At 39.4% G+C, this 24,526-nt stretch overlaps 1 protein-coding gene across 1 annotated transcript; it reads left to right on the top strand.

Moving 5' to 3' along the window:
* Positions 1–604: 604 nt before the first annotated feature.
* Positions 605–23,751, top strand: EPHX4 (epoxide hydrolase 4). The gene is made up of 7 exons (XM_048861641.2): positions 605–1,177; positions 5,681–5,766; positions 9,006–9,163; positions 11,284–11,412; positions 15,191–15,294; positions 17,662–17,810; positions 22,779–23,751. Exons 1-7 carry the CDS (start codon positions 935–937, stop codon positions 23,011–23,013), a joined length of 1,104 nt encoding a protein of 367 aa, XP_048717598.1. The 5' UTR covers positions 605–934; the 3' UTR covers positions 23,014–23,751.
* The last annotated feature ends 775 nt before the right edge of the window (positions 23,752–24,526 follow it).

Here is a 24,526-nt window from a genome sequence, read left to right as displayed (position 1 = left end):
TATGATTTGGGCATTTAACATTTTAATGAAAACGTAAATTCTTAACCCTCCGAAACAATTTAAAAACCAGTGCACCCTGATGCAGTAACCTGTGCTTCTGTGTACTCCTGTTACACACAGGGCCTTGCGCATGGAGTGGTAAACCAAGGGCGATGAAGGGTAGGGCTGCAGTTAAGACACGGCACCGGGAGGGAGAGTACGAGTAGATTTAATTCCCAACTCTGCCACTGACTTTCTGAGGGACCTAGCTAAGGTCAGGTAATGTCGCAGCTCCCCAGCTGAGCAGCGAGGATATTTTTCCTACCTCACAGTAGGTGACGAGCGAGGTTGCTCTTCGAGGCTGCCCTGGGCTGGCTGAGTCCCCCCAAGTCCAGCCTGGGGACTCGGGGCGGAGCTGCCCCCTGGTTCGGGGGCTATAACACCCTAGGCTGACCCGGGCGAGCCTGGGGCTGCACGCTGGGCTGACGGCGCCCGGCTGGGGCACAGGAGCGGGGGTCGGGCTACCTCTGCCAAGGTAGGTGCGCAGCGCACGGGGCTGCTTGCGGCTGACCTGCCTTGGAGCCGGGGGCTGCGGGGAGGCCCTCTGCGCCATTCCCGCTGTTGGGCGGGGGCGAAGGGGCCGGGAGGGAAGCGGAGGGAGCCGAGGACCCTGTGCCTGCCCCCCCAGCGTGGTGCTGGGAGCAGGGGGGCTGCCCCGCCCGGCTGCAGGAGCCAGCCTCCCGCCTGGCTGCTCTCGGTCACGCCGGCTGCTGCTGGCCGGCTCTCTGCCGCTGGCGTGAGGCAGACGTGCCGGCCTCTCCTGGGCTGGGCTCCGGCCCCGCTCACGCGGCTGCCGGCGGCGGCTCCTGCCTGGTGCCGCGCTGCGCTCCCTGCCGCGGAGCCCATCCCCTGACGCTGCCGGGGAGGGAGGATCGAGAGGAGCAGCCGCCGCCTAATGGCGAGCCCCGCTGGTTGTTTACCGTGGCTCCCGGGCGGGTTCATGGTGACGGTCAGGGCTCTGCTCTTCTGGGCGCTGGTGTATAGCTACTGCGCAGCCTGCGCCTGCATAGAGCTGCTGAAACTTTTGTGGAGCATCGGAAGGAGTCCAGGCAAGACCTTCCAGCGGATCATCCGGGAGAATCCTCCAGCCTGCCTCAGTGATCCCTCCTTGGGCACCCACTGCTACGTGAGAATTAAGGTAAAGGCTGTTGGTTTCTGCGCTAATCCCTCAATATGGGGGTGCGAGGGGGTAACCTGACTGCCGCTAAACATAAATAACAGGCGACTCGCTCTCTTTGCTTGTAAAACCCGAGGGTGCGGGGTGGGGACTGGCTGGTCTCTTGCATTTCCCCTTCTTTTCTCTCTGAAGATCTGCTGTAGCGCCGTTTGTTTCTTGGGTTGGTGCTGAAGGGAAAGCCGCACTGAGTGTGTTTGATTCATTCAAACGAACGGGAATGGTCTTGGTTATCTCTTCGTTTTACCGTTGTAGTGACATTTAGAACCCGTTCTACGTGCATCACGAAGATGGGGTTTGCAAACAGTAATCCATTTTGAAACAGTCACACTGTGTGCATATCAGGTCTTTTGTCGGAATTGTTTCACTCTGCTTCTATTTATTTGTTGTCTTAAAGACAGAGCTGAATTTTCCTGTGCAAAGCACACAGAATCCTTGCAGGTCACCTTCGTTCGCGGGGTGATCCGTTTGACCTGAGTGGAATGAGCTCTGTTCAATAAAGTGTAACCTAGCTACAGCTATAGCTACTGATGGGGGTAGGGGGGGGACAGGAAACTTGATGAAAATAACCAGTGTGTATGCAAATCAGCTGAGCCAGGTGATGTGTCTCAGAGTTTTTGAGGGAATTAACAAATGAACTTACTCAACCTCTGGTCATTACTTTCAGAAAGTCAGGGAACACTAGAATTAGACAATCAGGGAAAATTCAAGGTGGCACTAATCACCCTTCTTTCCAAGCTGCTCCTACGTGCATGTTCTGTCAGCCCTCCCAGGGTTGCCTGGTGTGATGAATCATGCATACTGTATAGATGCTTAACACAGTATAAAGCATGCACTCTGTATGTGCACTGGTGAGGATTCCAGAGACAAGACCACTGTCAGATGATCAAGTTGTCTCTCCACTTTACCAGGAGCTTGAGCACTCAAACTGGTGCCAGGTGAGAATAGAACTGAGTGAAATCGACTGATTATGCCCCACCAGGATGGCAAGGCCTGTTCGGTTGCTGGGCTATCATTGTCCTTTGCCACTAGGCTAGTGGGAGATAGGATCTCAGGCTTTATACCCATATACAACATTCCCCCCCCCCCCCGTTTATAACAAACAATACCATATTTTAACTGATCATGTTGGGGAGGGGTAAATTATTGCAGTAAAACATTTTGGGGATAAATGAAATCATTGACTATATCCAGAACACCCATTTCTCTCAAGAAATATGAAACATCTTTTCCATCAATAATAGAAGGCAAAGTGTATTTTTGTTGTGATCAGTACTAGAGTAGTGCTTACAAGTCCCAAGTAAAACAGCAAAGATGAAAGTCTGGATCTTGAAATGTTTTTTAAAAAGGAATGACATTTCAACACAGCCTGGATGTGAAGTTTGAAGATGATGCTCCAGTTACAGCTTGGATGACTGTGCAGATGATGATGTCAACAGTCACAGAAAAAGTGGGGAGAAGAGAGGGCTCGAGAAGTTAGATGAGAAGCTCAGTTTGGGGCATATTGAGTTTAAACAGCTGCCTGGACATCCATGAGATAATTTCAGGGAGACAAGGTAGTTTTGGATGGAGGAACAGAGGTCAGGAGAAGAAAGGTAAATTTATGAGTCGTCAGCATACAGATGACGATTGAAGGTGTGTGAGTGGATGAGATATTGTTTGAGGTGATAGATATATACACAGAGAGAGATAGAAAGGGATGAGGAGTTTGAGGACAAAGTCCTATGGGTCACCCACTGAAAGAGAGGAAAGGAGGAGGACCCACTAAACAAGACATTGAAGAGCGGCAGGAGGATAACAAGGAGAGAAAGGAATCTTAAAAACCAAAAGAGGACATGATTTTTGAGAAGTACAAATGGGTATGGGGTCAAATGTGGCTCAGACGATATCACAGATGATGATGAGGGAATAGATGCCCTGAGATATGACCAGGAAGAGGTCATTAGAGACTTTAAAATTAGGGCTGTCGATTAATCACAGTTAACTCATGTGATTAACTCAAAAAAATTAATCATGATTAAAAAAATTAATCGCAATTAATTGCCATTTTAATTGCACTGTTAAACAACAGAATACCAATTTAAATTTATTAAATATTTTCGTATCTATTGATTTCAAATACAAAACAGAATACAAAGTATATATTATTTTTAATTACAAATATTTAAACTGCAACAATGACAAAAGAAATAGCATTTTTCAATTCGCCTCATACAAATACTGTAGTGCAATCTCTTTGTCGTGAAAGTGCAACTTACAAATGTAGATTTTTTTTTGTTACATAACTGCACTCAAGAACAAAACAATGTAAAACTTCAGAGCCTACAAGTCCATTCAGTCCTACTTCTTGTTCAGCCAAGGGCTAAGACAAACAAGTTTGTTTACATTTACATGAGATAAAGCTGCCCTCTTCTTATTTACAATGTCACCAGAAAGTGAGAACAGGTATTTGCATAGCACTTTTGTAGCTGGCGTCGCAAGATATTTACGTGCTAGATGCACTAAGGATTCATATGCCCCTTCATGCTTCGGCCACCATTCCAGAGGACATGCTTCCATGCTGATGACGCTTGTTTAAAAAAAAAAAATGCGTTAATCAAATTTGTGACTGAAGTCTTTGGGGGACAATTGTATGTCCTTTGCTCTGTTTTACCCGCATTCTGCCATATATTTCACATTATAGCAGTCTTGGATGATGACCCAGCACATGTTGTTTGCTTTAAGAACACTTTCACTGCAGATTTGACAAAATGCAAAGAAGACACCAATGTGAAATTTCTAAAGATAGCTACAGCACTTGACCCAAGATTTAAGAATCTGAAGTGCCTTCTAAAATCTGAGAGGGACCAAGTGTGGAGCATGCTTTCAAAAATCTTAAAAGAGCAACACTCCGATGGGGAAACTACAGAACCTGAACCACCAAAAAAGAAAATCAACCTTCTGCCCGTGGAATCTGGCTCAGATGATGAAAATGAACATGTGTCGCTGCACACTGCTTTGGATTGTTATCAAGCAGAACCCGTCACCAGCATGGACACGTCCTCTGGAATGGTGGTTGAAACATAAAGGGACATATGAATCCTTAGTACGTAAATATCTTGCAATGCCGACTACAATGGTGCCATGCAAACACCTGTTTTTACTTTCAGGTGACATTGTAAACAAGAAGCGGTCAGCATTATATCCTGCAAATGTAAACTAACTTGTTTGTCTGAGCAATTGGCTGATCAAGAAGTAGGACGGGGTGGACTTGTAGGCTCTGAAGTTTTACATTGTTTTGTTTCTGAGTTCAGTTATGTAACAAAAAAATCTACATCTGTAAGTTGCACTTTCACAACAAAGAGATTGCACTACAGTATTTGTATGAGGCGAATTGAAAAATACTGTTTCTTTTGTTTTTTACAGTGCAATTACTTATAATCAAAAATAAAATGAGCACTGTACACTTTGTATTCTGTGTTGTAATTGAAATCAATATATTTGAAAATGTAGAAAACATCCAATAATATTTAAATAAATGGTATTCTATTACTGTTTAACAGTGTGATTAATCGTAATTAAATTTTTTAATCATGATTAATTTTTTTTAATCTCTTGACAGCCCTATAATGTATAGATAATGTCACAAATAATTCCTGAATACTGCTCATTGAATTTGATGCTTCTAAACTTTTGTGAATTAATTTTCTGTCTTCACTGGAGTTACAGTGTGTAAAACTGTTGTAATGCGGGGGGGGCTCCAGCCAATTTCAGTAAATAAAGACGAGGTAGGTGAAACAGTCACATTAATAGACCTTCTTTTCCAATCTCTCTGAGAAAAGCCTTAATGGACTTCAACTTTTTAAAATAAAAATAAGCGTGTTTTAAACCTTGTGGCACATCAAAAATATACAATTTTTAACTACCTTAATTAATTTTGATGAACTTTCATTTTAAAAAAACCCAGAGGTCCGTCAACTCTATACCTGTTTTCAATGTGATATAATTTTAAATATCTGAGAATAGCATCATCTAACTCACAAGCTGTACAGCAGATATAAAGTATTCTTGGCATGGACTAAAATACATTGTATCTAGTGGTTGTTTGGTGTTCTATGTGAACTGAATGGGTGATAGTTCCTAGTTACCTAGTATGTAGTTACCTGGGGATCACACCAGTTGGTGCTCTTGTTGGAAATCTTAGCAGAGTCACATAACTATACAGGCATAGAAACTGAATGACCTTGTCACCTGCTAGAGGAGATCCTTCCAGAATAGTTGGTAAGCTTGTACTACCACTGCCCATACATCACTGATCTGTGAAGATAGAGAAGACTTCAATTTCCAGGACTGTCAATTTGGCACTTATGTTAACCACTAAATTCATCTTTTTGAATACCTTTGAAAATCCTATTAATACTCAGATCCTCATTGCAGCAGTACTGGGCAGCAATCAGATCACAATACTTTTTTTTCTTTCCCTTCCAGGATTCAGGATTAAGATTCCACTATGTAGCTGCTGGAGAGCGGGGTAAACCACTCATGCTGCTGCTTCATGGCTTTCCAGAGTTCTGGTAAAACTCCCCACTTGTTCTCATTTCACTACAGACATAGTTTATATACCATTTAAATCCACTCTGCTATTCTCCATAACTATGTTCAAATATCCCAGTAATGGTAAGTTTTAAGACTGAACAAACCACTACAACTGAGCATGCATTCATTTTTTCCAATTGTACCATCCACAAAATAATCTCGAGGTGTTCATCTAACCCAAAATACCTCTTTCCATTCTAGTTCAGGAAATATTTCTTCATGTGTATACACTTTTCATCAAACTATCAGGAGAGCCTCTGTTCTCTGTTCTAGTACATTTCAGGGTTGACAAAGCATAAACATTTAGAATGAGTATTCCGGTGTTCGGACGCCATGGTGATGGGCACTAGCACAAAAACCCAGGCAGACTTTTAAGTGAAAAAAATATTCAGTATATTTATTAATAAATAATGGCGTAGCATACTATATATTGTAAGAAATACAGGGAGGGAAATGTACAGTTTTTAAAGGCCTAAAGTCTTTTGTCACTACTTTTAGGTGTCACTAACGGAAAAAGGCTCCATTAAAGTTATTACATCTGCAGGCCCATGAAGAAGCCTGGCAGATCAAAAGTAAACAAAACCTAAAGTGTTTATTTGTAATGATGAAAGGACCAAGTTTCTAACATTTTGGCCGTATCATTTAGGCTGTGATTGCCAGATTTAACAAGCTAAAATCATTGCAGGTCATGCCTTTCGCAACATTCTCTGTATTGTCTGACTACTCAAATGGAATGGGATATTGAATAAGAAAACTGCCATATAGTTCATTGTTAACACCAGTAGCATAGCTTATATCTGCTGTTTTTAAAGAAGACAACAATAAAGTAATGGATGAGATAAAATATGCACGCTAAAATATTATGGTTGGCTTGTTACTGAATCTATGCAGAATTTTATGTATGAACTGAGATTTTTGTTTTGAAAGCATGAGATAAAAGAATAACAATATGAGTGGTATAAAGCAGCAGTAAACCTGTACTTTTTGGATAGTAACAGGAATGGAAGTAACTTCCACTATTATGAAGCTTAATTGCAAAATCTTCTAGCTTCCAATGTCTCAAGGTTTTTACTAGGACACACGAAATAACCAGTCAGTGCTGACCTCAGTGAGCAACTGAGGGTGTATATTGACAAAAGGTCAGTCAAATATATAATGCACCACTGCCATTAAATCCCTTATATGCACATTTTTTACATCACTACAAAATCTTATGGGAAACTAATATAAAAATTTTAAAATTAGTGTAAAAAATTCAGACAGCTGAATGCCTGTAAGGATGTGTGTGAGCTGCTGAATTTTGTATAAACTGCCTTCCAGAAATAACATGATCAGAAAAACCCCAAATAGCTCCAATTATTCAGCCTTGCAAAAACAAAGGTATTTACCAACGTTTCAAAATCCTTCCTGCAAAGCAGTGGTCTCACTAGATAAATACTTTAGGCATGATAAAAAAGTGTTGTATGAAAAGATCAGTGATACATATTGAACACAGAGGCTGATGACAGGATACTTTTACTGGATAGCCCATGCCTCTGGGATCTGCTTCTCTTGGTGGTCTGCTAAGGCTACAGTTTGGCAACCATCAGGGTGCTGTGCAAGACCTATCTGTTCATTAAGCCTTTAACTGATTGATGGACCATCATGACAGAAGAGTATGGAGATATAAAGGTGGTATGTCATTAAAAAAGAAAATATTTACTGTGTCATGTTGTTTCACTTTAATGAGGTATTTGTGATAGCCTCTATAGTTACCATGGTAAACTCGACTTACTGGGCAGTGTATATTGATTTTTTAAAAATAAAAGTCATTTATAGAAACCTGTATTTATTAAATCTTATATTTATTTGCATTAACATAGGGCACCCAGATGGAACTGTGATGGGTGTTGTGTTTACAGTAATAACATTTTCTTTGATTAATCCAGGAACAATGTAATGTTGACCATGATGTGTTCAAAATCCCTGATTGGTTAGCATTACCCCCAAAGCAGAAGGCATAAGGATCTGAAATAAAATGCTACTTGGAGTCTGGCAGAATTCTACACCTCTCTCTCATGCTATTTGACCTCCCAAATGCTTCATTTATGTTGTTTATTTGAGATCTTTGCAGTAGGGCTAATAGTAAAAGTTAGCAAGCAGGGGTCCATGTTATATTATCTGTGGTTAAAATGATCATAACATTTTTCATATTTCCTTGAATGATACTATAATATAGTGCCAAATCCATCCAGGTTCTGAGCACCTCCTATAAGGTGTTGGGTATGCTCAATTTAAATTGATTTCATTAAGAGTTGAAGGGTAGGTAGCACCTTGCAGGACGAGGCCCACAGTCTTTTATTATCTTTATACCATTTTTATCCAGTTATAATCTATTATTTCTAAACCCAAGAATAATCCAAATCTTTCTCTGGATGCTTATTAAACTCTTCCTCACTCTAAGTAATTTAAAGTAAGTAATTTCTGTCTTTATTCTCCATAGAAACACAAGCAGTAAAATACCATGTACGGTACTGACGCCCTGACAGCTGTTAATCTTCATTGTTCTGGGAGAGTTTAGAGTGACTGAATAAGGACACACAGATTAATATAGCACAGATGATAAACCATAGAATATCAGTTGATCAAATTAACTTGTAACATATTTTATTAATCCTTTGCTTTACATTGTGAATGAGTTATCGTTCCTTCCTTCCCCCCTCCCCCAAAGAAACCCAGATGTGTTCATCTTGTCATTTGAGGCCCTCCATTCAAGCCCTGTCTGGTGCAGGAGGAAGATGATAGGAGAAGTAGCTCTCCACATCCCATATTCTGAGGCCTGTTGAGTCCTCAGAATTACAGCAGTCTGAGGGATGCTCTAATTTTTGCCAGCTACCTATGGCACTAAGGAGCCATTCTAGAAGCCATGAATAACTGGACCATAGAGACAGTCTGGTTATACCCTCTTTCCCTCAGCTATGCTCCCTATTTTAGGGGCTTCGAGAAGATGGTGGTGTAGAACCACTCATGCTAGCTCATCTTCGCTACAGATTCCCTTTCTAGTGGGAATTCCCAACCAGACAGAAGGAACCACCGTGCTATGGCTAAAAGGGGCCATACATAACAGAGAATCAAGCCAATAGAATTTAACTTTACCCTATTATAGAGGCTGTACTACTGACTGAATTCTAGTATTCTTCCATGTAACCTTTAACTACATTTTTTTCTCCTTTATTAGGTATTCTTGGCGCCATCAATTGCGAGAATTTAAAAGTGAATATCGAGTTGTGGCACTGGATTTGAGAGGTTATGGAGAAACAGATGCTCCTTCTCACCAGGACAATTACAAGTTAGATTGCCTAATTACAGATATAAAGGATATTTTGGAATCTCTAGGTGCGTTAGCAGAAACCAAACTGCCCAAGTTGTTAATTTTATTTCTTTTGTTGCAGAAATATAAATAGGTATCCTGTGATTTTAAAAAAAATTCCAAGGTGATTGGTTTTGTTTTAATATATGCATTTAGTTGACAATACTGTCTAAGAAAATTTGATTCAAATAGATCTGACTTATTTTATGGATTTTAGTCCATACTAATTCTTGAACAGTATGAAAAGTTTTGTTTTCAAGTCAATATGCCTAGGTCAGCATAAGGAATATGCAAAAATGAAAAGCCCTAAAGATGCTCTTATATGCCCCCATCCTGCAATGGGATCAGCTAGCACAGCTGGATCCAGTACTATAGCCTTATGCTGAGTACCACTGAAGTCAGTGAGTCTCCACCTAATACTTACCCTTGCACTTAGTGAATCTAATTATAGGATTAGGGTTTTAAGCGTCAGTAGCACTTACAGGGCCTCACTACTAGAAGATGGAAACCAAAACAGCGTGGTGAGACTTTCTGGTACCTACAATGCAAAGTGCATATGCTCTACCCTCTGAGTGACAGTAGTGTAGGGACTGTATAGCGTTAATAAAAAGAAAACAACTTACTAAAATGTTACTGCATATACACAATAGCCAATTCTCAGTTGTCAATATTCAGCTGAGCTTTACAGTTCATTTATGTACTCCCTTGTACAGGCCAAATCATGGCCAAGCTTGCACAGCTGCGAAAAGGGGACTAAGAGGGGACATAAGGTACTGTACTCCTTATGTCCTTGTATAGGCTATGTGTACCACAGGTAGCAGCATGGGAGGGGAAGCAAGCTCTAAAGCTGCTGGGTCTCCCCTATTCAGGGGGAAATGTAGCTGTGCTGGATATAAGGACACCATAGGATACATCCCCTCCAGAGTAGTGGGGAGATCCAGAGGCACATTGCTACTCTCTGAGTCGTTATCCCTCACAAGCTGCACACAGGGCAGCGTAAGAAACACTGGGCAAATTGTAAAGTGATGATCTGGCCCTCAGGTTTGAATTTAGAACTGGTCTGAAAATTTTGAATCCCCTCAAAAAATGGGGCATGACATCACAAACTTTGTTTGCGTTTTCTAAGCAGCTCTAGTTTTATTAAACTCCTCAGTAATGCCATGGTTGTGCTTTGCGATGTATTGCGCTCTCTCATTATAAGCCCTGCTTCACAAGGGCTTAAAAGTTCCTAGAAAAAAATAACCTCTTGGACTCAAATTTCCCCTGCTTGTTCTTGCTCCAGAGAGGAATTATTTTGGAAAGTCAGATAAAATCAAAAGTGGATGGAGAGATTTTTATCAGAGAGTAGATAAAAGGTGTTTGTCTTAACTCTTGACATTTCTCGCTTGCTTTCTGTCAGAGAACCCAAAATAATTTGGATTTTACACATCTGACTTGGCATGTATATAGAGCGCTTTAATTCTCAGTAAGGAACTGGGGCTTTGCAATGTAGGTCTGTCTGGGTTAAAAAGGTGGAATTTCCTAAAGCACAGAAGTCTTGAATTAACTCTGCTCCTGGTGAGTCAGTGGTCAAATTCCCACTGATATTAGTGGAAGCATAGTTAGGCCAATGCTTAGCACTTTTGAAATTCCGACCTAAAGAGAATATGGATAAGTAAAGAAGTGTTCCGAGCCTGTACACCATCCTCCCTATCTGTTTAAGTGTGCAGTAAGTGTGGCTATCTGAGTCTAATTCCCACCGTTACAATGATGCAGAATTGAGATTTTGAACACAATGTGACCAGCTTGGCCACATTGCACATAGGTATTAGGGCACGGAAATGATCTCATACAGTAAGATCACTTAGGTCACATATACAAGGGGGGACAAAGTATATTTGCAGTGGAAACCATTACTTTTAATTACCTGTTAAAATTTCAAGCGTAACACTCACTAATCTCTTTTTTATGTTTAATAAAGGAAGTATTGACACATTTTTAACTATGGCAGTGTAAATAATTTGTTAAGAAAAAATTAAAAAGTTGAAGTGTTGTTAGCAAATATGTTGGAACATTTGTTTTTGTTTAACTGTCATTATTTTATGTGATAACTCATTTTCATATAATTGTCAGTAAACAAATGTCGAAATCTGTCTTTATGTGGCAGGGTACAATAAGTGTATGCTGATTGGCCATGACTGGGGTGGAATGATCGCTTGGTTAGTTGCTATTTGTTATCCGGAAATGGTGACCAAGCTTATTGTGGTTAATTTCCCTCATCCCTCTGTATTTACAGGTGAGTTTTACAATATTTGTATATTAACCCAAAATATTCACATTTTCACTAAGCAGATTTGGTGCTTATTTAAGGGTAGATCTGGAGAGGCACTGCCCACCAGGATACCTAGGGGTGCTGTGAAAGAACATTACAAGTGCTCAGCACCTCTTAGAATCTGTCCCTTATTTAAATGAAACCCAAAGCTGTTAAATATTTTGCATTAAAGCATAATTTTACAGTAATGTGTGAGGGTACTAGCATGCAGATATACTGGCTTCTTGTCTTTGGAAAACCATGGCCTGATTCTCATTTACACTCAGGCTGCTTTACTTGGCTCTGGCAGTGCAAAGGTGCCTTAAGGTGGATGAAAATGACCCATTATATTGCCACAGAAGTGTAAAGCCAGAGGCAGATTACGATTTTGTAGGGCCCTGGGCCAGAGCAAGTGCGGGACCCTCCCCGCACCTTCCGCCTGCAGTCTCCCCTCCGCCACTCCTCCCACCGCTCCTTGTGCCGCTCCACCTGCCCACCCGGCACTCCTGCCAGAGAGCGGGGTCAGGGCGTGGGGGCTTCCCCCGCTCCCTGGCAGGAGTGCCGAGCAGGTGGAGGGGGGAAGGCCCCTCGCCCCGACCTTGCCCACTCTGAAGAGGGCCCCCTCACCCAGCACTGCCCCTTGGATGTGCTACTTTGTCCCTTCCCTGGTTATTGCATGTTGCCTGAGCCCCTCCATTTCCCTTCCCCCACCCTCCGCCTAAGGACATTTGCCCATGCTCCAGTCTCAGAGAGCAGAGGACACAGGGCATGGCCTGGCAAACGCAATTGCACAGAGGACAAAGGCCATTGCTCTCGGTGTCCCTTTGCTGGCCAAGGGCAGGTGCGTGGCAGCTCAGTTTTCCCCTCCTCTTCTAAGACACATACCTTTGGTCCCATCCCACCCAACCCCCACCGGATGCTAGCCTGTGCTTTGGAGCTGCCACGATAGTGCCCCTCCTCTCAGAGGATGGTGAGAGCCCTGCTAGCAGCATAAAGGGAGGAGTCACGTCTGCGCTCAGGGTCCCAGATATGATCATGATTGACTCACTTCAGCCCTGAGGGTTCCTGGGAATGTCTGGACCCTTCCAGCTCCTAAGGCACAGGTTCACACTGATTCAGGGATGCCCTGGGGCTCTTCAGACCCCTCTGTGGGATGGCAAAACTCATTGGAGACCTGCAGCTTCTCTTTGGAACCGGGGCATGTTGATGTGGAGGGGCTGGGAGCCATCAGAGCCCTTTGTGGATGGGGCAAACTTTCTCCACATGCCTCCCTGCGCTCCTTCTGGAGAACAGGGCAAGCCCCCACACCTGGACCCTGCTCCCCGGCAGGAGTGCTGGGCAGACCAGGTCAAGGCGCAGGGGTGCCCATTTTTCTAGGCCCCCCAATTGGCCGGGGCCCCTGGGCACGGGCTTTGTTGGCCCTGTGGCTAATCCACCACTGTGTAAAGCAGCCTTAATGTACAGGAGAACCAGGCGCCTACAATCTAATCCTCATTTAGACAACAAGTGAAATTGAGTTTTGTGATGTTATACTACAGCAGACCTCATTGTAACAAAACAGTCATCCAAGTCTGCTTAATAGAGGACCATGACTGTAATAGCATGGAGTTGAAGGTAAGGATTTTGGTGGATTTTTAGAGTTGTGTGGTGAGGTACGCACAGCGAATATCTGCTATATGTCTGGCTCTAGCCAGTGCTACTTGATTTATATGTTCCCATGCATTAAATGCACATACAATTTTAAAATGCCCACAAGCATCTTACTACATTTCTTTTCTTTAATTGCAGACTTGTTTTTTTCTCATTAAATATCTTATGGTCTCACCCCACTTCTCCAGATATATTTAACAGAAGAGTACTTAATAAGGGCTTGATTGTTATCCCACTTGGTGTGAATAAATTTAAGCCAATGAAGTAACACTGGTGTAAAACCAGTATAAGTGAAATCAGAACCAAGCCCTAAAACTCAATTACTCCTACAAAATATACTCGAGTAGCCTTCCTAACTTACTAAAGATTATTTTACTGAATAATTAAGCTACACTTACCAAAATAAGGGCTTATCTTGTACCATTGGAGCCAGTTGAAGTTTCATCAGTAACTCCAGTTGGAGCAGGAGCCAGGCTCTGTAGGAACAAAATGCACTTTGTGATGCCATAGACTTTTTGATGTGTGTATTTGTCTACTTGCTTAGTAGTTCACATAATCCACTCTAATTTTCAGTGGTCTTGTCAGTCAATGGCACAAATCAATTAGATTCTACTGTGCACTGAATAAAAAGATTCAAGTTATAAATCAAGTATTCTGATAGCCATAAGCATCATTGTAATGCCCAGTACATGAAACGTATGACTTTTTCCTCACATTTTTATTCATAAATTGCATTTTAGAATAACAATAAGATACCCTGAATGATGCATTTCTAAGGAATTATTGCACTTCTCACATGGCTGAAGTCACCTGACTTTCAGGCTTGTGCCCTATAACACCACTCTGGGCTTGCTATAATCACTTACTCATGTACTGCATATCATTTCTTATTAAGTAATAGCAATAACAGATCTTTGACAGTTCCCCAAAATTTGCACGTCACGATTGGTTGACTTCCCATCGCATTCACATGTCCCAGCATCAGAGGACTAGATGTACTACTTATGATCAGTGCTGAAGTCTGCCTATTAGAAAATGGTGAGTTAACTTTTTCCAATATTGAGCAGATCTCTATAGTCCTCCTTGTAAACTTATAATATTTGAACGAAAACTTTAGAGAGATCAGGCAATACTGAAAATATGTTAGTTTACCATTGTCCTATAGGGCAGAAAAGTCAAGTGACCTTGACCAGCAATGTTGATGACCTGTCAAAGGAAAAACACAACAGGTGATTCAGTTTAAGAATTTACAAAATAGGAATGTTTGAAAAGGTTATTTGGGACTTGAACTATTAAATGCAGTTAAATTAGTTTTGTTTTAAAGAACGATCCCTATTCATCTTTTGTGACTGATTTTTCAGAGATCGGCTTCCATTTTGTAGGTACAATTTTGCATCTCCAAATAATTGCATGTGTAATTTTACATCTATAAATGATAGCCTTTAGACTTCTACCTAACTACTATACTTGCTACTTAAATGTTATACTTTGTACGTGTAACTCATTGCAGGCATAGAGCTGCACCTGCTTAATGTAAATTCAGTTATATTGTTTTCTTTGCTACGTGTGCTTTCAGGGTGCTACTGAAGTGACTATACAGTATCTTGGTTCCAGTTTTTGTACCTGCTAAGAAAGAAGACTATTCAAAAGTTTAATCCTTCCATTAATAGGATTGATGCCATATTTAAAAGCATAAATGGATTATCATCTATATTCTATAGCATCTCTACGCATCACATTTGTGAAAGGAGAAATATTTAAAATGTTCTTTATTGAATTGTTTTTGCACAATTAAAAATAGTTTTGACTAATAAAAACAGGTCATTTTAATTAAACTGATCAAAATACCAAAACCCTCAAGTCCAGCCCCCTTTGCTGAATTTTTGTCAGGCCTTCCTTTTGCTGTCTACTGAAGATACTGTAAATGTAAGACAGAATTCATTACATTTTAATGGCCAGTACATATACTCATATACTTACTTTTAAAACTATAATCATTCCTTGTCACATAGCATTCTCTAAATTAATACTTTTAAAATATTCCTTTGATTTTAAAAATAGTGATATCAACAGTAATTTTATCAGGTTTCATTCATGGGCATTTTTGTTTCAGAATACATTCTACGACATCCTTCACAATTGATTAAATCTGGTTACTACTTCTTTTTCCAAATGCCTTGGTTTCCTGAATTCATATTTTCAGTAAATGATTTCAAGGTAAGCAAAATGAGTGCTCTTTTTTATGTTTAATGTGTGACTGATGGAAAAACTGCCACCTATGTTGATCCTTTCTGATAGTATGACAGTTATGGAAGAATTAAGGATAGCTAGCAAAACATGACTGTAATTCTGAATTTTATTTATTTTAGGTAGGGCTGTCTATTAATCGAAGTTAACTCACACGATTAACTCAAAAAATTAATCGTGTTTAAAAAATTAATCACAATTAATCACAGTTTTAATCGCACTGTTAAACAATAGAATACCAATTGAAATTTATTAAATACTTTGGATGTTTTTCCACATTTTGAAATATATTGATTTCAATTACAACACAAAATACAAAGTGTACAGTACTCACTTTGTTATTTTTATTACGAATATTTGCACTGTACAAAGGATAAACAAAAGAAATAGTATTTTTCAATTCACTTCCATAGTGCAATTCAGTACCATAGTGCAATCTCTTTATCGTGAAAGAGTAACTTACAAATGTAGATTTTTTGTTCGTTACATAACTGCACTCACAATGTAAAACTTTAGAGCCTACAAATCCGTTCAGTCCTACTTCTTGTTCAGCCAATTGCTAAGAGAAACAAGTTTGTTTACATTAACAGGAGATAATGCTGCCGCCTTCTTATTTACAACGTCACCTGAAAGTGAGAACAGACGTTCACATGGCACTTTTGTAGCCATCATTGCAAGGTATTTACGTGCCAGATATGCTAAATAGTCGTATGCTATACAGAACATGAAACATGAATAAAGAAAATCAACCTTCTGCTGGTGGCATCTGAATCAGATGATTAAAATGAACATGCGTTGGTCTGCACTGCTTTGGATTGTTATCGAGCAGAACCCGTCAGCAGGGACGTATGTCCTCTGGAATGGTGGTTGAAGCATGAAGGGAATATGAATCTTTAGCGCATCTGGCACGTAAATATCTTGCAATGCTGGCTACACCAGTGTCGTCGAACACCTGTTCTCACTTTCAGGTGACATTGTGAACAAGAAGCGGGCAGCATTATCTCCTGTCAATGTAAACAAACTTGTTTGTCTGAGCGATTGGCTGAAAGAGAAGTAGGACTGAGTTGACTTGTATGTAGGCTCTAAAGTTTTACATTGTTTCATTTTTGAATGCAGTTATTTTTTGTCCATAATTCTACATTTGTAAGTTCAACTTTTATGATAAAGAGATTAAACTACAGTACTTGTATTAATTAATACTTTTAAAATTTAAATTTAAATTTAAAATTAATTGAAAAATACTATTTCTTTTATTTTTACAGTGCAAATATTTATAACAAAAATAAAGTGAGCCCTGTACACTTCATATTCTGTGTTGCAATTGACATCAATATATTTGAAAATGTGGAAAGCATCCAAAAATATTTATATAAATAGTATTCTATTATTGTTTAACAATGCGATTAATCACGTGATACATTTTAAATTACGTGATTAATCGGGATTATTTTAATTGCACAATTAATCACAATTAATTTGTAATTACTTGACAGTGCTAATTTTAGGGCTAATATTTAACAGACTAATGCACATGTGGATAGAAAGAAGCATATAACAGTACTGCCAGCCTCAAGAGATCAAAAATCATGAGTCAGACTCAAAAAAGCATGAGATTGCTAGGTGAAGGCTAGCTTGGGTATGCTTACATGTGCTGCAGGCACACACTACGATTGCATAGACACCCTATGCCAATAGCCAGATTCTCTGCACGTAGAACATCCACTGCACACACGAACATCCACCAAAGTGAATGGAACATCCTCTTTGAAATGTTAGCCCTTTTCTCCCTCAGATCAAATACAAAATGTTGACATTTTAATTTCCTTCCCTTACAGAACAGTAGTTTCTAAAGAAGAGTTTGATTGTTTGAAAACAAGAACTTCTGACAGGTGGAATATGGAATGCTTTCCTGTGAAATGTGCTGCCTAAATAACTTGTAGAGACAGACCCCAAAAACAAGACAAAAGAAAAACAAAAGAAATGTCAATGAGTTTGACATTAAATCAAGTTGTTGCATTTAAAAATGTTTTCCTTCTATGACAGTAGAAATCTGTGTCGAGAGCTTGTGTTTGCTTATGACAGTATAAGGGCCCACTGCGAAGGAGTTTTGTCTTACTTATATATATTTTAGTACTCTGAAATAGACCTCACCAGGAATAAGAACGTTCTATACTTCATTATTTATAGTTGCCTAAAAAAAGTAGCTTACACTTCAGACAAGGAGGTAGATGGATTTTAAACAAATATCTCCTACTCAAAGGGAAAAATATCATCATCACTGTTTTGCTATCCACAATGTCTAGACATCTTAGGTGCTTTTTTTTTTTTTTTTACTAGGTTCTGAAAAACTTGTTTACCAGTCGGACTACTGGAATTGGAAGGAAAGGCTGTCGATTAACAGCAGAGGACATTGAAGCTTACCTTTACATCTTTTCTCAACCTGGAGCACTTACTGGACCCATTAACCACTACAGAAATATTTTCAGGTCAGTCTAATGTTCATAAACCAAGTAAAACATCTCAGCCAAATCCTTGGAATCCAAATATATTATTTTATCTATTACCCCAAGGGCAGGAGAAAAGGTAAATCTGTTCCCAAACCAAGGTCCTTTACCAGGTACTACACTGATTCAGTGTCAGAGAGTATGATGCAATTTAAATTCCATGGCATGGCCACAGAATGTAATCAAACTGCCAACGTATTATGGAGGATAACCTTTATGTCTAGAGCTGATAAAAATTCTCTCCCATTAATAACAGGCATGGCAAACCAAAGATTCAGTCTCTAAATAGGATATTAATGATATCATAGAAACAGAGTATCATACAAATGTGGGACTGGAAGGAACTTTGATAGGTCATCTAGTCCAGTCCCCTGCACTGAGGCAGGACTAAGTACTATCTAGACCATCTCTGACAGGTGTTTGTCTAACCTGTTCTTAAAAACCTCCATTGATGGAGATTCCACAACCTCTCTAGGTAATTTGTTCCAGTGCTTAACTATCCTTATAGTTAGCAAGTTTTTCCTAATGTGTAACCTAAATCTTCTTTGCTTTACCTTTGCTAAATCTTCCATTACTTCTTGTCCTGTCTTCAGTGGATGAAGAGAACAATTTATTCTCCTGCTCTTTATAATAACCTTTTACATACTTGAAGACTCTTATCGTGTCCCTGCTCAGTCTTCTCTTCTCCAGATTAAACAAATCTAATCTTTCCTTGTAGGTCATGTTTTCTAGACCTTTAATCATTTTTGTTGCTCTCCTCTAGACATTGTCCAAATGTGGTGCCCAGAACTGGACACAGTACTCCAGTTGAAACCTTATCAGTGCTGAGCAGAGTGGAAGAATTACTTCTCATGTCTTGCTTACAACACTCCTGCTAATGCATCTGTGATAAATGAAGTCAGGGGAGGGTAGCTCCCTGTAATGGACACCCAGCCAGCCAGTTAGCTGCAAAATCCCTCTTGGTAGCTGTTCTCTGCGTGTTTTACCTGTAAAGGGTTAAAAGTCCCCCAGGTAAAGAAAAGGAAGTGAGCACCTGACCAAAAAAGCCAATGGGAAGGTAGAACTTTTTAAAATTGGGAAAGAAACTTTCCCTTTGTCTCTCCGTTGTTCTCTCTGGACTGGAGGGACAGAGCAGCAATCCTGTAAGCAGCTTTAAGCCAGATATGATCATAAATCATCAGATCATACCTAGAACTACTTAACTGATCTCTGGGTGTCCATTAAAAGGAGCTACCCTCCCCACACCTTCATTTATCACAGTATCCTAGAATGTTTGCTTTTTTTGCAACATTATTACTCTGTTGACTCGTATTTAGTTTGTGATTCACTATAACCCCAGGTCTTCTTTCTGCAGTACTCCTTCCTAGGAAGTCATTTCCCATTTTGTATTTGTGCAGTTGGTTATTCCTTCCCAAGTGTACTTTGCATTTGTCCTTATTGAATTTCATCCTGTTTATTTCAAACAATTTATCCAGTTTGTCAAGATTCATTTGTATTCTAATCCTGTTCTCCAAAGCACTTGAAATCCCACCCATCTTGATATCATCCACATACTTTATAAGTGTACTCTCTATGTCATCATCATTTATGAGCATATTGAACAAAACTAGACCCAGGACAGATCTTTTTGGGACTCCACCTGATATGCCCTTCCATCTTGACTGTGAATCATTGACAACAACTTTCTGAGTATGGCTTTCCAACTAGTTGTGCACCCACCTTATAGTAGGTTCATCTAGGCTGTATTTCCGTAGTTTGCTTATGAGAAGGTCATGTCAGACTGTAACAAAAGCCTTACTAAAGTTGCAGTATATCACATCTACTGCTTTCCCCCATTCACAAGTCTTGTTACCCTGTCAAAGGATATAAGGTTGGTTTGACATGATTTGTCATCTTATTATCTTTCAGACACTTGCAAACTGACTGATTATTTGCTCCATTATTTTTGGATAATGACTGATTTATAATTCCTGGGGCTGTCTTTATTCCTTTTTTATAGATAAGTATTATATTTACCCTTTTTCAGCCCTCTGGGATCTCTCCTGTCCTCCATGAGTTCTTAAAGATAATTGCTAATGGCTCAGAGATCTCTTCAGCCAGTTCTTTAAGTATTCTAGGATGTATTTAATCAGGCTATGCTGACTTGAAGACACCTAATTTGTCTAACTTGTTCTTTCCCTATTTTAGCCTCAGATCCTACCCCACTTACACTGATGTTCACTATGTTAGTTGTCTGATTACTGCTAACCTTTTTGGTGAAAACTGAAACAAAAAAGGCATTTAACACTGAAGCCATTGCTGCATTTTCTGTTTCTGCCTTTTCCTCCTGATTGAGTAATGGGCCTACTCTGTCCCTGGTCTTCCTTTAATAATATATAATAGGGGATTAAGTCCCCCAGTGCATCAGCACCATTAGAACTAAAGGATTAGATCAGTCTTGGGACCCATTCAGTTTTTGCCTGTGTGAAGCTGTCTGTAAGAATACCAATTGTGATGGTAGGATATTGTTGGATATGAATACCTGTTCACCAGGAACTGGATTGAAACCATCACTTTATTTCACATAAGGCACTGAACAGCATTCAGATTCTAAAGACTTTCATCTTCACTAATCACAGTGGATTGTACCTTGTGACCTAGATGTTCTAGATTGCAAATCTGCACGTTAATCCTTGTTAAAAGAAACTATTTTCTATTTGGTACCTTGAGGCACAATGCTACATACTGAATTTCACATACAAAAGAAATAACACAACATGGTTCATAGACATCATTATCTTATTGAGCAATATTCTGGTTTCTTGAGTTCAGAATTGTCTATGACTAATCAAATCTCCAAAATATCCGTTGTCCTAACTGGGTGCAAGAGTAATATATTGATTAAAGAGAATGAAATAAATGAAGAAACTCCTAACCTTCCACCCCATGCTAATTGCTCATAAAAGCTTGTCTAAATAAAATTATTTCAAATATTCTGCTGCTTTTAAATAATCACATTACATCATTGTTATTAACTATTAAATGTCAGTGTACCTTGGTGGCTGTTTTGAGCAACTGCAGTTAATCTGTATTGCAATATGTCACTAAGATTTATAAAACAGTTTAAACTTAAACATGGATGGGCTGTTTAGCATCTATTTGAAAATGGATTATTTGAAATAACTTCTGATGGGTTAATAAGGCTTACATTCAAGCAATTATCTCACATCTGTCTACTATCTGTCACAACTTAGTCCTGTAACTTATAGATCTATTAATAAATATCAGTAAAAATCATATTAACTACTTCAAATGTTCAGAAAGATTTTATTTCTAAAATATTTACTTTAATATAAAGTCAGTTATATAAAGAAATATTTTAATTATAATTTTATGCAAGTTTAAGTGAGTCATTTAAATGTTATGAAACCCTTAGCCATGTTTCTTTTTGAAGTCTCTTTTTCAATGTGTTAACAGTGTCTCAAAATCTTTCCCCCTGTAAGCCCCTCAGAAATTCTTCCAAAGCCCTGAGTTCTGATGTTGAGGATCTAAGCAGCTTTTACCCAATGCTATGCAAATTTTGGGTAATATTCTTCTCTCGGTGCATAGAGATTTATGTATTTAACTCCCACTGCTTCAAAAAGAGACTGTACCCCTTTGTACTGTGAATTCTGTTGTCTTTTGAATGTCTTTATGCATTCTGCAGGTCTGTTCGAATGTGACTGGCTACATTCAGCATTTCAGAGACTAATATTCAATTGAAAGTTTTTCTCCATAAATATTTTACTTATAGTTGTACTGTACATTCAGTTTTCAGTAAGTCTAGGAGACTGAATAGATTGGTCATCTTACACAGTGTTTATGAAAAACAGTTAAAAGGAATTAAATGATAGTCTACTGGCATCATTTTAAACTTGACACAGCATTCACCAATATAGGAAAATTCATCAGCATGTAAGATTCTGACTATGTTAGGCTTAGATTCTCTTTTATTGATGTTACTGAGCCCCTGATCAGTAGATCAAAGGGGGACACTATTCAAATGCAAGAAAGAAAATATCCTTTTTAATCTTCTCCAGAATCACTGGAACAAACAGACATTAAAATGGAGCAGTTTGTGACAGGGCATTGAAGACTCAAAGGGGAAATGTGACACAAAACATTCACAGACACAGCTCTAGAGCCAGATTCTCAGCAGTTCCAAGCAGCAGTTCAAGCATCCATGGATTGCTGGAATGCAAGGGCCTACCAGTCACACTTCTTTTTTCCTGGCAGCACTCCCATGCTGGGTGCCAGGAAAAGAGTTGTTCATCTCTACGCCACCTGTATACACTTCCATGCTGGGGAGTCCTCTACCAGACAGATCTGCAGCGTTTAATCTGCATTGCTCCAGAGAACTAGTGCAAAGATAACTTAATTGGACCGAGGATCTGACCTCTCCCCATGTTATTTGCTTCTGCTAATTTCTTATGCACTCAAAGACATTTTTACAATAGAGTTACAGTTCAAGATAGATCACATAAAGCAAAGGCCACTTAGAAATTATTTGCAAATATCTGCTGCAGAGTCAATAACCTATTATATAAATCTGCACAAAGTTATTTTTCATACCAACGTACAAGTTGAAAAAATGATAATGTTAATTTCTCTTTTTATAACAAATGAGGCCCAAATGTATCGACCCTCAGTTTTGCTTCAATGAGGTTTTGTCTGAAAAAGCAACTGCAGGATTTGGACTATGGTAAATTCTGTGTTAGAATAAAGATACCCTCGGAAGATGTTGCTGACATGAGATCAGTTAGAGAGCTTTGGTGATAATTTAGTAATTTCTTGGTAATATAGTGAATAGGTTGGATCCTGGAAACCATGCAACTAATCTGTGATGTATTTTGAACTGGAAAGTTAAATTGACTGATATTTTGTCATGATGATTTTAAAAAAAACAATTAAACTTGTATTTTGTTTTTAAAGTTGCCTCCCTCTGCAGCACCATGAGGTCACCATGCCTACCTTGTTGTTATGGGGAGAAAGAGATGCATTTATGGAAGTTGAGATGGCAGAAACGACTCGAATTTATGTTAAAAATCATTTCAGATTAACTATTTTGTCTGAAGCCAGTCACTGGCTCCAGCAGGATCAACCTGACATAGTTAACAAGTTGATATGGACCTTTCTAAAAGAAGAGACAATAAGAAAAAGAGAGTGACTTTTTCTACATGTTTTAAAGGTCTACATAAAAGCTCTTACATTTAAAAAACTAATTATTAGCAGGACCATATTTCCAGCCTACCTTCTAATTTGGGCTCTGTTAGGGAAAAGTGTTTTCAATGTACTGTACGTATTGACACCGATGTTATTACTAAAAGAAGATAGTGTGAGAACATATAATGTTAACATTGGTTTTACCTGTATTCTTGTATTTTGCACATAAAAACACCTGCCTTAAAATGTATGTATTTGTACAGTAAGGAAATCATGGAAAGTTACTTGGTTCTGGTTTCTCACTTGCTTTACACTTGTAATATATGGTGCCTTTCACAAACTTACAATGAAACAATGGCAGGCTGCCATATGAAAAGGAAGTCAGGTATCAGCTGGACTATCAGTTTTCATTCAACCAGTTGAATTCTTTTTTTTTTTTTACTGTATTGTACCATTACAAAAGTTACCAAGTATTTTATTGTTTACATTTTACTGTATCAGTCTAAAGAAAACAAATTTCTGGGCAAATCTGTGGTCTTCAAGTGATATATCACACATACCTTGTTGTATTGTGAAATTACAGTTGTTTTATGTGGTATATTTTCTTCTTAATTGAAAAATAGGGATCTGTCCACATGTAACATATCTGGACAAGAAGAATGGGAAATGAAGAGCTATATATTCATGATTTATGTATCAAATCCACTTCTATCTAATAAAATGTAATTTAAATTGTACCCTCTACCTGACTCTTTACAGAGAGATTTGTTACTAAAGCTGAATAGCAGTTTTGAAAAGTAATGTCCATTATTATTGTGCAGCCTTGCTCATCCTATCATTGTTGAAATTTCTAGCAAATAAAGCCATTCAGCATTCATCCTTCCATGCTGGCAATTATCATTCTTGGATCCAAGAAATGTTGCCAGGTCCCTGTGCATAGGGGAGAAGAGAGACTCAATAAGTGATAACCCAGAGGAGAGTAGTTGTTTGAGGATGGATTTCACTAGGCATGGGGAGGTCAAAGAGAACAACAGGATGTAGGTTGCTAGCAACGGAGAAGAGAAGGCTTGAAATGGGAGAGTCCAGCATTAGAAGAGAGAAGTTGGAGTCACCTCCCCGTACAGCTCCTTGTTCAAGACCCTCTTTTCAGAGTGAAGACCCTCCACCTTCACTCTCATTTTAGAGAAAGAGCACTTTCTTAGCCCATATTGTGAGAAAAAGATGCTGCCAATTTCTCTAAAAAATGAGGGAAACAGCACTCTACTCCAGGAAAAGGTTGCTCTGTCCCTGCAGTGGAACTGCATCCCTGCAATGAGATGGATGGAAATTGGCCCCCACGAGTTCTATTCAAGCTCTCCTACCTCTCAAACCCTCTATGGCACAAATCTATGTTCCCTTCTTCCCACTGACAAACACACAGTTTTCATGCTCCCTCAACCCACCACATAGCTGACAAAGCTTCTTGTCTGCTATTATAAACTCTTTCCTTCTCAGCTGCAAAAGGCATTGACACCTGA

The sequence above is a fragment of the Caretta caretta genome, chromosome 8 (assembly GCF_965140235.1).
Source record: "Caretta caretta isolate rCarCar2 chromosome 8, rCarCar1.hap1, whole genome shotgun sequence".
Taxonomy (NCBI): domain Eukaryota; kingdom Metazoa; phylum Chordata; order Testudines; family Cheloniidae; genus Caretta; species Caretta caretta.
The sequence above is the reverse complement of the archived record's forward strand: the minus strand, read 5'-3'. Positions and strand labels throughout refer to the sequence as shown.

Bases quoted from the DNA above. Each gene is read 5' to 3' on its own strand.
- EPHX4 (XM_048861641.2), top strand. From the start codon at position 935: ATGGCGAGCCCCGCTGGTTGTTTACCGTGGCTCCCGGGCGGGTTCATG. The intron at 1,178-5,680 runs GTAAAGGCTGTT...TTTCCCTTCCAG, and splicing joins ACTGCTACGTGAGAATTAAG to GATTCAGGATTAAGATTCCA. The intron at 9,164-11,283 runs GTGCGTTAGCAG...TTTATGTGGCAG, and splicing joins GGATATTTTGGAATCTCTAG to GGTACAATAAGTGTATGCTG.